The 17,227-nt window shown below is 43.4% G+C and overlaps 2 protein-coding genes across 6 annotated transcripts in view; one reads left to right on the forward strand and one right to left on the reverse strand.

Moving 5' to 3' along the window:
- Positions 1-76: 76 nt before the first annotated feature.
- On the forward strand, positions 77-9,326 carry Mgme1 (mitochondrial genome maintenance exonuclease 1). The gene is given in 6 exon segments (XM_052723534.1): positions 77-229; positions 1,073-1,642; positions 6,262-6,478; positions 7,529-7,634; positions 7,636-7,662; positions 7,954-9,326. Coding segments are annotated over 5 exon segments (1,017 nt in total). The 5' UTR covers positions 77-229; positions 1,073-1,137; the 3' UTR covers positions 8,116-9,326.
- Positions 1,504-17,227, reverse strand: part of Ovol2 (ovo like zinc finger 2) — a 61,028-nt gene continuing 45,304 nt past the window's right edge. For 2 of the 5 annotated variants that reach the window (XR_008214966.1, XR_008214963.1), the window contains 2 exons: positions 2,712-2,811; positions 1,602-1,699 (listed from right to left, as the gene is read on the reverse strand). The gene's annotated coding sequence lies outside the window, so the exon portion shown is untranslated. Of the gene's footprint in view, positions 1,704-2,711; positions 2,812-17,227 lie in introns of all 5 variants that reach the window. The other 3 variants (XR_008214964.1, XR_008214965.1, XR_008214967.1) reach the window with 3 other exon arrangements.

A 17,227-nucleotide genomic window follows, 5' to 3' on the forward strand; every position in this document is an offset into this window, starting at 1 on the left:
GATGGCGACAGACGGTGACGTACGCCAGATCTCGCGAGAGCGGAAACGCGGGGCTTGGAGGCGCCCACGCTTCAGCTTCAGGGGAGGAGGAACGCCTCCCGGGTGAGGCGTGAACGGCGCGGTGCATGCTGGGGACGCCTCTCTTTCGGGGAAAAGCGCGGGACGCATAAAAGTACGGGTCCCGAGAGGTTGGTCGCGCCCTGGGCTCCAAAACGTGGTGGTGTCTCAGGTACAGACGGAACCCTGCAGTAGGCCGAGCGTCTATTTACGTAGTCCCTTCCCTGAGCACGAGGGGCCACAGTTGCCCTGTCCCCGCCGTTACGTTGTTGGGCCCTGCAGACCTACCTGCGACACGTGACCTGCAGGGGTTCCTGTCCCAAGTCTTGTACCACGGGGTCATAATAGCACCCACTTTAAAGGGTGTGAGGAATTAACGAGAAATGCCCGTACAGAGTGTTTAATAAAGAGTTTGGGCCGGGAGGTGGGGGTGCACACCTGTAATCCCAGCTCTCGGGAGGGAGGCAGAGGCAGGCGCAACTCTGTGAGTTCGAGGCCAGCCTGGTCTACAGAGTGAGTTCCAGGACTACACAGAGAAACCCTGTCTCGAAAAACCAAAAAAAAAAAAAACAAAACCAAAAACAAAAAGTTTTGTATATAGGTGCCGGTGTTTAACTGTTGAGTAGGATTCGTGAGTTTGGTTTTGGGGGTGGGTGTGTGGTGGGCGGGGGTGTTTTGTTTTTGTTTTTTGAGACGAAGCTAAGCTGACCTCAAACTCACAATCATCCTATCTCGATCTCACAGGTACTAAATTTCCTGGCCAGTGCCACCAGGCCCTGTCACATTACTTCAGATTAATGGTTTAGGGTGTCTTGTCCCCAGCAGCCAACACAGTGACGGTTAACGAATGCCGGTTCTTGCAATTTTGGTGAATCTTTCTTGGAAACGATTTTTCTCCAAATGTCGGAAGTTTAGTGTATGCACTTTTGATGTTTGTTCTTGTGTGATTCTTCACGTTCATGGTTTGAATATGTAAAACATCTCAAATCTAACACCACTGTCTTTTTCTTTTTAGATAAGAATACAGCATGCTTTTAAACATTACAGACTAGAGAAAAGTGAGGGGGGAAAAGTCTAAACATGAAGCCATTTCTGACCACGTGCAGGTTACTTAGAAGTTTAAACGGAGTTTCCGTAAAACCAAGCCCTCTTGTGAGTCTCTCCACTTCCTCTTATTTGTGTGGCCAGAAGAAAAAGAACTCTTACGAAGCAGTAGACCAGGCCAAGTATTCTCGTTTAGTACGGTCCGTCTTGTCCAGAGCCCCGGTCCAGACCCCGGAGTCATTGTTCAAGGAAGACGCTGTACTCTATGGTCCTGTGAGTAAGCGTAAGGCTCCAGGGCAAGAGCAGCAGGCAAGAGTTCCACAGAACTGGTTTCCTATCTTCAATGAAGAGAGAAATGTGAAACCACACACAAGTGTTTCTTCAGGTCCTTTGAAGATCCCTTTGCAAAGAAATGTGATCCCCAGTGTGACACACATCCTTCAGCAGACCATGACGCCAGAGCAGAGTTTCTTTTTGGAGAGATGGAAACAACGGATGGTTCTGGAGCTGGGAGAAGATGGATTTGCAGAATATACTTCAAGTAATTCTTTTATTTCTGGTTATGTGTGGTCACTGGTTTCTAGGATATAGCGCATTCCTGTCTAAAAAATATGAGGCTTAAAAAACAACTGAAGAACTATTTTCAAATAGCATTAAATAGCATTTCATGTCTGAAAGGAAGAGTATCGGCTCAGGACTCCTAAGGCCAAGTTCTAAGCACAGAGGAGATTTATTTGCCCCAGAGGGATAAAGGACAGAGAATGAGAGACAAACACAGGAGGAGGGAAAGGGGGCAGGAATATTTATCCAGGAAGGACAAAGGACTGCCTCTGAATAGAGAGGAGACAGATGTGGCCCATAGGAAAATGGCAGTTTATAAAGGTACAAGGGGAAACCCTGTGTTTAATTTTAATTGGGCATGTTAATTAGGCAAGCCAAAGGGGGCTTTTGATTGCTAGACTTCCCATACTTTGATAGCTGGACCTTGGTAGTCAGCCTCAGGAAAAAGGAAGTGTCCAAATAAGAGAATAGACCTTGGTGGTAGCTTTAGGAATGTAATCTAGTGGGAGAGACAAGCAAGGCCTGCCAGAACCATGCCCACCATATCTTCTAAATCACTTAATCCCTCTGTTAGCTGCTATTAACTGTATTTACAGAAAAGGAAAAAAAAAATGGAAGTATAGAGGTCAAGTTACCTGACAAACTTGCATAAAAATGCATTTGATTTGTAAACAAACTATCATTTTTTTCCATCTCTTGACAAAAGTCTACTTTTTTAGTAATTTTTTTTCTCAGAATCTAATTATTGCCTATTGTTCTACTTATCAGTGTCAATTGACCAGTTAAGTTTAAAGACCGGCTACAATCCAGAACACATGATCCCCACTTATATTTTGACTAATTGGACTGATCAAATGTTCTTGACTTGAAACTGGTTAAATAAACTTTAGCCTTCAGCTTTCTTATTTTTAAATTTTTTACTAGTTCTTAGAGACGTTTGTGCAATGTGTTTTGGTCATATTCAGCAGCCTTCGACTCTTAACTTATTAGACAAGTGAGGGTAGCTTCCTTAAAGCAGATCCTTTTAAGCCAGACATAGTAGCACATACCTTTAATCCCAGCACTAGGGTGGTAGAGGCAGACAGATAGACCTCTGTGAATCAGCCTGGTCTACTGAGTGAGTTCCAAAGCAGAGTAGTGAGACCCTGTCTGGAAACAAAGAAAGCAGATTCTTTTTAAAAATAGAATTTGAGTCAGACATGGTGGTGCAAACCTGTAGTCTCTTTCCTCAGGAGACTGAAGTAAAATCACATGTTCAGGCCAGGCTGGACTGCATAAGGAGACCCTGCTGCTGGTGGAGCTGGGAGTTGTGAGCAAGCCATTGGCATGGGAGGATGAACTGGTCTCATAAGGATTATATAGATGTCTTTGGTTAATACTGGTGCTTACATAAACATTCCTTAGCCTTTGTCTCCCCAAGAATATTATATGTACCGTTGTAACGACATTCTAAGTTTTTTATTTGTGTCACTAGAATTTAGAGTTGATATTTTCCTCATGATAAATTGTTTTGGTTTTCTTAAACTAAGAATGGCTTAGTTGTCAGGAATCCTAAAATTATTAGTAAGAAATGCAAAGGCAGCGTTAGCAAGATGGCTCCACACGTGAGAAGGCACTTGCTGCCAAGCCTGAGGACTTGAACTGGATCCCCAGAATTCTCACTGTAGAGAGAACCATTTCCAGCAGGTTATCCTCTGAGCTCCACACGGGAGTGCATACATACACACACACACACACACACACACACACACACACACACACACACACACAAAAACCAAAAACCACTAAGTTAATTAGTTAATGTTTTTAAAAAATGAAAGACAAAGCTCCTGGGTCATATAGATAGGCCTTGACAGAGTAAAGAAACACACTGGTGACCTGCTTGATGAGGGAGAAGGCTTCTATTTGGAACTGGCTGAACTTACTGTCCAGTCAGACAGTTTCCTAGTCAGCGGTAGACTAAGGCTCTGCTGTGTTTCTCTGTTAACTTAGTACGGACTTTAAGCAATGAGCAAATTCACTTTCAAGTAAGGGGGTAGTCATATGGGTTCCTGCAATGGTAGGAGAAAGGAAGTTGACCTTAATCTTGGGATCCTCCTCCCTCCTCCCAACTGCGGGGATCACAGGCACACACCATGCCCAGCTAACCTATTTTTAAATGTTTTTAAATTTTATAAGTTGAGTCTTGTTAATGTTTTCTGAGCCTAAAATTCATGGGATCCTCAGATCTAGATGTTCATGGCTACATATATGTGAAGAATCTAGCCAGGATAGGTCTGTAGCTGGGAATGACCTATTTGCATGGCAATGGATGAAGTAATTTTGTATTATTTGATAGTGCTGATGGTTAAACTCATGGCCTTGTTCTCTGCTACTTAACTACCCGCTCCTGTTTTAACAAGGTTGTCTTCTGATTCATTAAGTAGTGTGCAGGCTAACACTACATCTTTTTAAATTTTAATTCCATCAGGGTTACATTTCTTGTAGGCCTTTCACATGCAGATAATTTCAACAGGGCCAAGGATATGTGGAGTTAGAATAGTTTACCTCCTAAACTGAGTTCCATTTACCTCTCCGGTAATTTCCCAGGAGCAATTTTAATTTTTGCTTTTGTAGAACTAGCCTTTCAAAGTCTGTAAACTTGACAAACATAGTATGGTTTACTATGACCCGTTTGAATGAGATTGTTTCCTCTTTCTGTGGGTCTGTCTGCAAGCTTGTGCCTCTGTGCGTATCTAAATAATACTCCCTGAACTTACTTAGCTCCTTGCTCTGCTAGGAAGAGTCTTGTGCCAGGGTCCTCTTGCTTTGGGTAAACAGGACAGCCTAGGCTAGTGGAGGAGCACATTTCATTATCTTGCTGAGTTGTATGCGAATTAAGTAATGCCTGAAAGCACCAAGCCACTACCTAGCCTAACAGTGCACCCTCTTTTTCCTTCTCCTTTTCCAACGATCAAGTGACAACATAGCATTTCTTGTGTTTATTAAATATGTTTGTGTTTCCTTTTTTTTTTAACTTAAAAGAATATAAAGAAGGCTAGGGAGATGGCTTAGCTGTGCCTGCTAGGCAAACATTGTAACTGTAGCCTTAGTCAGGGCTCCATTAAGGTCTACTAAGTGAAAGCTATTTCCTTCTGCTCAAGAGTATGAAATCTCCCTCCCGCCTGGGTGGAAACCTAGTATTACAACCTACACAAAACAGAAGAATTTATTCAGCTGGACTGGTCAGTCAGCTTGACTAAGGGACCACTCCTCAGGAAGGTATAGTCACCCAATACTATGCTAAGAAATGGAAGGAATAATTATCCCCTTAATGAAGTAATGTATTTTTCCTTCCCAGAAGCCCATGGTCTCCATGCAGTCTCCACTGAGCTACTATGAGGCTCTGTGAGATCTGCCACCTTCATGAATTCTGACTCAAAATTTAAAATTTCCCCCGTGTGTGTGTGTGTGTGTGTGTGTGTGTGTGTGTGTGTGTGTGTGTGTGTGTTTTGGACACTGACCAGAGACTATGTATGCTTTTTTTCTGGTACTTTTGGCTTTTTCACTCTTTCATGGCTGCTTGCCAAACCTCCCTGGCTATCTCAGAAAGGAATGGCTGTCCCTCTTCCTCTTCCTCTCCCTCCCTTCTCTGGGCAGCTGCCAAGATTTACAACTTGGGTACTGGAGAGATGCTTAGTGTTTTAGAGGACTTGTTGCTCTTCCAGGGGACCCAGGATGGATTCTCAACACCCATGTGATGGCTCACAACCACCTGTAACTCCAGTCCCAGGAGTTCCAATGCCCTTTTCTGGCCTCCATGGGCAACAGGCACACATATGTGGTACACAGATATTAAGGCAAAATATTTTTTTTTTTTTTTGGTTTTTCGAGACAGGGTTTCCCTGTGTAGCTTTGAGCCTTTCCTGGAACTCACTTGGTAGCCCAGACTGGCCTCGAACTCACAGAGATCTACCTGGCTCTGCCTCCTGAGTGCTGGGATTAAAGGCGTATCCACCCAGCCTTTTGTTTTGTTTTGTTTTTTTTGTATATTTTTGCCTTTTTTTTGTATATTTTTGTCTTTTTTTTTCTCAAAACATTCTTACACATTAAAAAAGGGAAGAAAGAAATTTACAGCTTGCCTGCCCTGTGGTTTTTCTTTTACACTCTTTCAAAGAAATTTTTTTAAAGATAAAGATAAGCCAGACATAGTGGCGCATGCCTTTAATCCCAGCACTTTCTCTGTGAGTTCAAGGCTAGCCTGGGCTACAGAGTGAGTTCTAGGACAGCCAGAGCTATATAGTGAGACGCTGTCTTGTGGGGGGAGGGAGGAGGGAGAGTGCATTCTTGGGTTTCACAGGAAACTGAATTTTGCAGGGTATAGTTACATATACCAGTGCATGATGCTTAAGTAAGGATCGCACGTTGAAGGCTAGCCTATAGTACAAACAAGACCCTGCCTACAAAAACCAAAGAGGTTGAAATTTTGTGTCTAAAGGGTTGCCCATTTAAAGATAACTTGTGTATAATATATATATTTATTATATGTATATATTTTAATCTTGCTTTGGTTTGGTTTTGGTTGGTTCAGTTTTTATTTTTCCTTGACTTTCTTTTTAGATACCTTTTTACAAGGCAAACAGTTCCATGAAGCTTTGGAAAGCATACTTTCACCCCAGGAGAACTTAAAAGGGAGAGAAGAGCACCTCCAGTGTGGCTATATCAAAAGTGTCCAGCATATTTTGAAAGAAATCAGTGGTGTGCAAGCTCTGGAGAGTGCTGTCAAGCACGAGGCCTTGAAGTATGTAGGGCTGCTGGACTGTGTGGCTGAGTACCAGTAAGTACAAGAGTGTCTCCATCAATGGGCAGTGTAGTGAAGTCCACCGGAAGATGTGTGGAGGAATTGTGGCCTCCACCTTTTTAAAGTAAGAAAGAAGTGAGAATAGGGCAGGAGGTGGGAGGATACAGCAGGGAAAGCCACATACTCTGTGCCATCTGAAAATCAAAGTGGTGAGGGAAAGGTGTGTTTTTCAATAGCCCCAGCATGGCTTATCTTCCAGCCTGTCCCTTCTCCCTTCTCCCCAAGAAAGATGCCAGCTGCAAGACCCGATTGGTTCTTGCATGCTCTTTTCTGGTTTCCCTTTTAATCAGTGTTGTTTTCTTTTGGTTTCCCTACCCCTCCCCACCTTTTTTTCCTGTTTTCCCAAAGATTGGACAGTGATCTGTTGGCCCTGAACATGTACTCTCTTCCTGGCTTCCAGGCAGTGGCTGATATGATAAGGATTCTGAACTGGCTACAGTTTCTAAGTTGCTGCTGTTAATGTTTTCCCCCCAGTCATTCCAGATTCCAAGGGTGGCTATCTTCTACAGATACCCCATTCCAAATAAAGCATGTGAGCAATAACAGGATGTGGGGGAAAGAGTGTAGAATCTGTGTGTGTGGCATTTGAACCTCTGATTACATAGTTTCTTGAGGCAAGGTTCTCATTATGTAACTCTGCCTGTCCTGGAACTCACTATTTAGACCAGGATGGCCTTGAACTCACAGAGATCCACCTGCTTCTGCCTCCTGAGTGCTGGGATTAAAGGCATGCACCATTACCCCCTGGCTTCAGGGGATTTTTAAATTACATTTTTTTTATTTATTTATTTATCGTGTGTGTGTGTGTGTGTGTGTGTGTGTGTGTGTGTGTGTGTGTGTGTGTGTGTACACGCGTGTGCACTCCCACACCATGGTGTGCATGTGGAGATCTGAGAACAACCTTGGGAGTTTGCTCTCCTACTATGCCTCTCCCAGGCATTGAACTTGGGTTGTCAGACTTGGCAGCAAGGCGCGGTTTTCAATTTGAATTGTTACTTACAAAGACTTCCTCTGGATTCTCCTTAGAGGCAAGCTGTGTGTGATCGATTGGAAGACATCAGAAAAACCAAAACCTTTTATTCGAAATACATATGACAACCCACTACAAATTGTGGCGTATATGGGTGCTGTAAAACCATGATGCCCACTACAGTTTTCAGGTCAGAACCTTGAGCTCCTGCTTGATAAGCTTTTTGTGTGTGTTTTTGGGGGTTTTACTGTACTCACCTGTAGAGCACTTCTTCCCTTCCTGGACTGTTCCCCACCCCCATTCTTGCTTAATGAGCACAGTCCATTCTTCAGTGTCTTATCTACCATCTTTGTGTTCTCTGTGTCCTGGTGAAATCTTTAACTAGCCCATATTAGAAACTGATGTGGAGATACTACTTAGCACTGGATAGTTTGCCCTGAAACAAGAGGAAATACTGAAGCTGTGCTGTGTTTCTTTCTAGGTTCAGTGTGGCTTAATTGTGGTAGCCTATAAAGACGGGTCCCCTGCCCACCCTCACTTCATGGATGAAGAGCTCTGTTCCAAGTATTGGGCCAAGTGGCTTCTTCGACTAGAAGAATATGCAGAAAAACAAAAGAATCAGAGTATTCCAAAGCCAGACTAGAGGCCAGGATATTACTTGGGAACATTCAGTGAATCTGAGAGTTACGTTAACACAAACTGAAGATGTAATTTGTTGGGACTTATTGCTGCTGAGAAGCCAGAAAGTCTAGAAGTCAGCACTGGACCAGCTGTCGTACCTCTGACTGCTACCTACCTGAGAAGAGGGCACACAGGATTGGCAGTCACCTTGGTGACTTCTGGACTCTCTTGCAAATCTTTTTGTTTCCCTGGCAGAATGCCTAGTCTTTGAATTGAGATCAGAAGGCAGTGAAGCTTCATGTGCCAAGCATGTCCCTAGGGTTCTCAGGGAGGGGAGGGGTCACACACTGCCAGGGTGTGTAGAGGGAGAGCACATCAACCATCACCACTGTAACAGGTTCCTGCAAGGTGCTTTATACAGTAGGACTCCTGTGTCATTAGGGGAAAGCTGCTTCTTAACATTGAATTCATTCACATGTGACTGTTTGACCCAGAGTAAACCTGGCTGCGTAGAAAGCTGGAACACTCAGCACATCATTGGCCAGATCCTTTTCCATACAGATAAGCCCCAGCAATGGTCACCATTGTTAGGGTTTTAGTACCCTGTTTCTAATGTCAGTCAGCAGGCCATGTACTAGAAAGAAAAAAAAATACTATTGTGGGGTTTTTCAACTAAGAGCAACACTGATAATCCATTTTTCCCCCTGTGTTTGTAGGTAATCATTGATTGTCTTTGAATTTGGGAAAGTTAAATAAATGCCATTATTTCCCTGGGAGAGGGTTTTCTATTTTATAAAGTAAACCTCGTAGAGTTTAAGTTACACTACTAATTTAAAATTATAGGTTCTGTAATCACATTTACTTTTCATTAGTCATAAAAAAAAAAAAATAAAAGGTATTTAGCTGACTCAGCAGTTAAATGCTTCCTAGTCTCTCAGAGGACCAGAGTTTGGTTCCCAGTGCCCATGTCTGGCAGCTCACAACTGCCTGTAACTCCAGTTCCAGGGGATCTAGCACCCTCTCCTAGACTCTGAGGACACCCGTACTCATATGCATAGACACACACATACACATAAATAATGAGCTTTTTGTTTTGTTTTCTGAGACGGGGTTTCTATGTGTACCTCTGGCTGTCCTGGAATTCACTCTGTAGACCAGGCTAGTCTTGAGTAATAAGCTTTTTTTAAAGAAAAAAATAATAGTAAGAGTAATAAAAAGTTTTGTTTGTTTTTATTTAAAGGTGTCTTTATGGGATAATTTCATGGGCCTGAAAATTGTTTGAACTTTACTTTCATTTGTTTATCTATTTTTTGTGGTGCTGAGGAGCAAACTCTTGGCATGTGCCCCACTATTGTGTCTAATCCTTGCACTTGGTTTTTAAGTCCACAACTTTGCCATCAGCCCAGTAGCCTACTGAGTTCTATATAAATGCATGAAAGAAGGTATTCTAAGTGAGCTCTCAACCATAGTTACCTGACAAAGTCAGTAAGATGTAGATAGAAAAATGTGTTAGGTTTACTAGAGGAAGTGAACCAAGAAAATATAAGATTTATTGGGGCTGGAGAGATGGCTCAGAGGCTAAGAGCACTGCCTGTTCTTTCAGAGGTCTGAGTTCAATTCCCAGCAACCACATGGTGGCTCACAACCATCTATAATGAGATCTGGTGCCCTCTTCTGGTGTGCAGGCATGCATGCAGATAGAACACTCTACATAAATCTTAAAAAAAAAAAAAAAGATTATTGGTTTGACTTAAACTATAGGGCTCTGTATTCCAACAGTGGTCCATGCCAGAGGCCCAGAGAGCACAGTAGCTGCTCCCTGGAGAGTTACTGGTGTTGAGTTCTATTTGAAGGCTGACTTGGAAAATGCTAATGTCGGTATAAGTACTGCGAAAGCACAGCTCCAAGGCAGAATTCCTTCCTTAAGGGCTCACAGCTTGTTCCCATCGTCCACACGGGAGGACCCAGGCTTGGTTCCCATCGTCCACACGGAGCTCACAATAGTCTAACTGCAGAGTCAGGGAGTCTGATGCACTCTTCTGGCCTCTGAGGACACCTGTGCTCACATCTACATACTCACATGGGCATTTTTTAAAAAACTTAATTGGACATGGTATCACATATAAAAGTCCTGCTGCTCTGAAGGCTGAGGCAGGAAGATGTCTTGAACCCAAAAGGTGAGGGCCAGCGTGGGAAAATAGACTCAAGAAGAAATAAATGATCACTGTTAAAGGCATAGAGCAATAAAGCCAAACTTGAGTGACAATATTACTCATTTTGGGATGCCTCCTTTTCCTCTAAATGATATATATTAAAATCCAGTGGAGAGAGTTTTCTGAGTATAAAATGTTTTATATATTAAAGTTCTTATTTTGAGACAGGGTCTGGTCTCACTGCGTAGCCAGCCCAGTCTTGCTTTGGATATTCTATATAGTTGTACCTAGTTGAGCTTCCTGGGGGCTGGGAGTACAGGTGTGCACTACTATAGCACACTTATTGAAGGTTTTAAAACAGTTTACCCTTTGAAAACATTTGTCATGCTGTGTATGTGTGGTGCACACTTAGAAGTAAAGGACGTGTATGTACAGGTGCACACTTAGAAGTAAAGGATGTGTATGTGCAGGTGCACACTTAGAAGTAAAGGGCATGTGTATGTGCGGGTGCACACTTAGAAGTAAAAGACTGTGTATGTGTGGGTGCACACTTAGAAGTAAAGGACGTGTATGTGCGGGTGCACACTTAGAAGTAAAGGACGTGTATGTGCAGTGCACACTTAGAAGTAAAGGACGTGTGTATGTGCGGGTGCACACTTACAAGTAAAGGACAGCTTCCTGGCGTTAGTTCTCTTGCCACCACGTGGGGCCTGGGAAGTTTGTTCTTTCTGAAAAGTTGATTTCACAGAGCTGAAGAGATGGCACAGTGGTTAAGGGCACTTGCTATTCTTCCAGAGACGCAGGTTTTGTTTCCTGGAACCCACATGATGGTTCACAACCATCTGTAACTCCAGTTCCAGGGGATCTAATGCCCTCTTCTGACCTCCACAGGCACCAGACACACATGTGGTACACATACATACATGCAGGCCAAACACATAGAAAAGAGTCTAATAAGAATATTTGTAAAGTGTGTGTGTGTGTGTGTGTGTGTGTGTGTGTGTGTGTGTGTGTGTGCGCGCGCGCACTAAGTCTAGAAAAGGACGTTAGAAGCCTGGATCTGAAGTTACAGGTGGTTGTAAACCCATGTGGGTTCTAGAAACTGAACCTGGGTCCTCCACAAGAACAGTAAGTGCTCTGAACTGCTGAGCTGTCTATCTCTCCAGCCCCAGTTCTGGGAATCTTAGGTTGTCTGGCTTGATAGCAAGTGTCTTTACTCACTGAGCCATTCCAGCTTCCTTACAGGAATATAAGATATGATTTGGTAGTTCTTAGTTTTTGAGACATAGCTCACTATATTCTCTTTTCCAATATAATTCAGGGCTGCTGATATAGTTCCAAAGTGGAGCATGTACAAGGGCATAGGGTTAGCCCCAGTACTACAGCAACAACCTGATGTAACTCTACTCATTCGCTGCTTTAGAATGGGGGAGGCACTGACAATAAAGAACAATTTCAATTTAACGCAAAATTACCCTCCCTTCAGACCTGACCCCTTCATTGCAGCCATTAGCCTGTGACGGTCTGAGAACATTAACCTCTAAGAACCTATTTTTAAGTTATAGGGAAACTTGTCAGCATGTGACCCTGTGGTTTTATGTGTTGACCTTGGCAAATACAGGAAGAAGGTTGGTTAGTGAGACTGTGTTTCTAGGTAACCAATTTGCCTACCAAATACAGGAAGAAGGTTGGTTAGTGAGACTGTGTTTCTAGGTAACCAATTTGGCGCTAGAAGGGGGTAATTTGTTCTAATCACTCCAGCTTTCCACCTGAGCAATTAACATTTGATTACAACTTACCCTGCCCTCCCCCAGATGCAGAAAAGTGAAGCAGGGGAATAGCCAAACATCTATTTTTAAAGAAACGCTTAACGTGTTTTGCACTGGTACCTAAAGGAAACCTTTCCAAAGCAATCAGCCCTAAGTATCTCCTTCTGCCCCCTCTCCCCCCCCCCCCACAAGCCCGATAAATATAAAGGGACGTTCTGAGTTGGGCTTTGAGGTCCTCCCATTTTGCTTAAGAGCTATAGACAGATGGGAAATATGAAGTAAGAACACTAACAGATGAGTCCACTCTGTTTGTTTTCCTGACCCCACTCCCCTCCTCAGTGAGACAAACATCGGTATGTTTGGATCTTTCTAATGTATACTTTTATAGATTTAGGACATGGACTGGTCTCCATAAGGAAGTTTTACTTTATGTTTTTAGTACTTAGATTTTTTTTTTTTAATCTTTTCTCAGTACTGGGAATTAAACAAGGGCCTTTATGTTCTGTACAAGTGCTGTGCCCTGCCCCTCAGCAATTTGTTTTCGAGACCTATCCAGGTTGACCACATGTGGATATGGTGCATTTTTTATTATTATTATTGCTATTATTTTGAGAAAGTGTCTCTACATATCCCTGCCTGTTTTGGAACTCACTACATAGACCAGGCCAGCCTTAAACTCACAGAGATTTTCCTGCCTCTGCCTGTCAAGGGCTGGGGTTAAAGATGCATGCCACAGCCAACATTGGCATTAGTTTTAACTACTCTGTGGCATTCCCTCACGATTTACTGCCATGCTAATGAGTTATAAAGTTAACTTTTGAGAGCCGACAGCCCCTCAGTGAACACTTCTCTACATGCTTTCCAGTATGTGCAAAGCACATGCAATACAGTGTAAAGTAGAACATAGTCGTGACTCTCATTTACTAGGGCTGTGACCTTGGATAAGTTACCCAGGAACTTATTTAGGAACATATATAAATAAATATATATTATATGTAAATATAACATGTTATATGTAACATATTTATATGTACATTAACAAAAATTAATGAAAAAAGTTCATGAATTTGAAAGAGATCAAGGACAGGTATACGGAAGGGTTTGGAGGGAGGAAAGGGAAGGGGGAAATGATGTAAATATATTCTAAAAAATAAAAGAAATAATTAAAATATTTCTCTTCAAAATGACATTATCAACTTAAACACCTACAAACAGTGTCTAGTTTTCTGATTTTTCCATATCCTCATCAACAGAAAAGTTGCAAGACTTTCCCCCAGTCTGATAGGTTGAAAATAATCCATTTAAAGTACTAGCTAGTCCTAATCGCTTGCATGAAACCCACTTTAGAACGGGATTGCCATCTAGTGGTATCAAGTTGCACTGCAATTATGATGCAGGAGCCAGAAATGTGTAGACCTTCCGTTATCTCTGGGTAATTGGGTGGACAATATAGGTCTGGCTTGATTTTATTTACCGTTTTGTTTGGGTCTCAGAGTTTTTCAAGCTAGCCTCATACTACTGATCTTCCCGCCTCAAACTCCTGTGTCTACCACAAGGACCAGTTCTCTGATTGGAGTAGATGGACTAAATGAGTTTTCCATCATCTAGTCTCTATATTTTTAAGCAGCTCTACTTCTCATTTTTCTACCATGGTGGCAGGAAGCCTTTCCTCTAAGTCCCAGACGAGAGAAGTCCTGTCTTCAAACCCAGTCAGGCCTCTTTCAAATGAATGCATCTGGGTCACAGCTCAGACCAAGGATAAATTAGGAATGAGGCTATTTACCAAGTCAGCAGGAGACTGCAGCTCCCACCAGGGTGGGCTGTCACTGAGCACCACTAACCTGCAAATGGGGGGTTGCCAGTAGGGTACAACTCAGTGCTGGCCCAGAGAGCCTCACAGAGGCCTGAGCTGTGTTCCCAGAGAATCCTGGGTCACATCCTTCCAAATCAGCCCTAGCCTATCTGCTGTGAACACTTCATGTCATAGTCTGAAAGGGTCTGGGAGTGCTTAAAATGCTAGGCAACAATCAGAGGCACAGTACGGTTTACATTATTCATGTATTCTGTGTATGCATGCACCTGCATGCCATGGCACATGTGAGGTCAGAGAACAACTTTCAGGAGTCAGTTCTCTCTCCTTCCACTGTGTGGGTCCTGGAGATCCAACTCATTTTTTCAGCCTTTCCTACAGGCACCTTTTCCCACTGAGCCATCTTGTTAGCCCATAGATACATTTTTTTAAAGATCTGTACAAAAATGTTCATGGAAAGTAAGGTGTCAAAAGTGATATTGCCAAAATTCATATAACATAGCTTTAAATTCTGTGACTAAATTAATGGGATGTTAATGAAGATTGAGAAGAGAAAGAGGATCCACAGCAATTTAGAGCCATTTATAATTAGAAACATCCAATCCCGCCAGTCTGAACATCTCACTGCCAGGCTTATGCACATTTTGAAGCTTTTGCTTGTACCAAAGCCTTTTTTTTTCTGTGTATGAGTGTTTGTATGTATTTACCTGCATGTCTGGTATCATTGGAGGCCAGAAGACATCAGATCCCCACACTGGAGTCATAAAGGTGGTTGTGAGTTGCCATGTGGGTTCTGGGAATCAAACCCAGGTCCTCTGCGAGAGCAGCCAGTGCTCTTAACCACTGAACCACCTCTCCAGCCCCTGGGCTGGTGCCTTAACCCAGAATAACTTCCCTTCTTACCTTTCTCCAGCCACATCTGGACTATGTAAGTATGGTGTGAGTGAGTCCAAACTCCAGTCTTTCTTCCCTGCTCCGCTGGAAACACGATGGTGGAGAACAGGAAGGGCAGAGACAGACAGAGGCTCAAATCCCAGCCCTGTAATGGCGGGTTGCTTCTCCTCTTAGTGCCTGCCTTCTCATTGGTGGGTTAGGTAGCTTCTGACCTCAGCATTGCTGGAAGTTTAACATGGGAAGATGAACACTGGGGAAAATATTTGTCCCTTTCTTCTTGGAACTGGCTCAAGCCCTCACTGAACTCCAGTGGCGCCGCTGTTTTCACACTGTTTTTGTGCCCTGCCCTCTGTCCCTGTACCGTCGCAGGTGTGTGGCCTCCCAGAGCATGGGAAATGCCTACAGGGCTGGATAAATGTACAGCTTTAGTACATATATACTGTTTGCAGTATGAACCACACATTATACAATCTGTGTGTGTGTGTGTGTGTGTGTGTGTGTGTGTGTGTGTGTGTGTGTGATCTAAAACTTGAATAATGAACAAGTGAGATGACTTGTTTCTGGACTTCAACCTCCAGAACCATTCACAAGGAGAAGGAGAGAGCTGACACCACAAAATTGTCCTCTGACCTCCACACGTGAACTGTGACACACGCACACGCCCTATACTAAATAAGTAGTAAATAAATGTAAAACATAAAATGAAACGTGACTAACTACAGAATGTGTTGCAGGAGACATGTAGTCATAAATTGAAAGACTTGGGTATATTTTGAGTTCAAAGTCAAGTAAATAATAGACATAGTCAAAGCCACATAGAACAGTGTCTTAAGAGAATGATAAAAAGGGCTGGAGAGGAGGCTCAGTGCTTGAGAGCACTGGTTTCTCTTCCAGAGGACCTAGCTTTGATTCCCATCACCCATTTGGAGCTCACAACCATCTATAACTCCAGTCCCTGGGGATCAGATACCCTCGGCTGGCCTCCGAGGGCACCAGGCATGCACATAGTGCACAGACATACATGCAGATAAAACGTAAGAGATAAGAAAGGGGACAAAGAGCACAGGAAACAGCCCTGCCCCCAGACATCAGGGAAAGGTCTGTAGGCCAGAATGTCACCAGAGATAATGTATTTGATGCTGGTTAGTACTTGGGAGAGGCTGTGAATGAATTCATTGCCAACACGGAGATTTATACGTTATGTGCAGCACTAGAGACATCAGACAGTGAGTAAGGACATGGTGCGGGAAGTCGTAGTACTGTGAGTTACATGGGGAATTAGTCATGCTTTGTCAGAGTGACAGAATCAATAGGACATGTAGACAGATTTGAAAGGATTTAGTAGGGGAAATTGCTCACATGACTTTGGAGGTTAAGAAATCTCATAGTATGCCAACTTGAGCTAGAGAACCAGAGAAGCAGAACTGTGGCTTAGCCCAAGTTCAGAGTCCTGAGAGCCAGGGAAGCTCGGCCTGAGGTTGAGGGTCTGAAACCCAGGGGCACAGGTATTAGTCCTACAGTCCCAAGGCCAGAGAGCCTAGAGTGCTGATGTGGGACAGAAACTGGTCTTCCAATTCCGGGATAGACAGTGAATTTACCTGTCCTCTGCCTTTTGTTCTGTGCTGACCATCCAGACATCTAGACAGTGCTTCCTACATCCAGCAGTCCCACCCCACCAAACACACACAATCTATGCCCTTATATATACATACACCCCACATCTATTCACCACACACATGCAGACACACAATGGGTAAAGGCAGAACATCCTTAGGTCACTGATTCAAATGCCATACCCTCAACACCCCTACACAAAGCATCAGTTTACTAGCAATCACCAATCCAAATATCATCCTCTTACCACAAACCCAAGAATTTCCACCTCTAGGCCTTTTTCTGGGTACAGGAAAGGCCAAGGTGCCAAGGAGTTAGCACACCTGGCCAGATCTTTATGTTGTTGTTTACTTATTTTGACACAGCCCTGGCTGGCCTAGAGCTTGCTAGGTAGACACAGTTGGCCCCAAATTCATAGAGATCTGTCTGCCTCAGCCTTTGAAGTGGCTTTTTAAAAAATCTTGTGTGTCTTACTTGTATGGGAGTTTTGTCCGCTTGTGTGTGCATGCCACATGTGTGTCTAGTGCCTTCAAGGGGCCAGAAGAGGGTGTTGGATTCTCTGGCACTGGAGTTACAGCTGTGAGCTCTCCTGTGGGTGCTGGGAATCAAACCTGGGTCCTCTGGAAGAGCAGTAAGTTCTCTTAACTACAGAGCCATCTTTCAAGCCCCATTTCCCCCCTTGTCTCTTTAATTTTTATTTTATTGTTTTACAAGTATGAGTGTTTTGCCTGTATTTATGTCTGTGTACCATATTCATGCAGTGTCCAAGGAGACTAGAAGGAATTGGAACCTCTGGAACTGAAGTTACAGACAGGTATGAGCCATTATGTGGTTACTGGGAGTCAAACCCAGGTCCTCTGGAGGAGCAATCAATGCTCTTAATTGCTGAGCCAC

This window comes from Peromyscus californicus, unplaced genomic scaffold (genome assembly GCF_007827085.1).
Source record: "Peromyscus californicus insignis strain IS unplaced genomic scaffold, ASM782708v3 Scaffold_7__1_contigs__length_154581171, whole genome shotgun sequence".
Classification (NCBI taxonomy): Eukaryota; Metazoa; Chordata; class Mammalia; order Rodentia; family Cricetidae; genus Peromyscus; species Peromyscus californicus.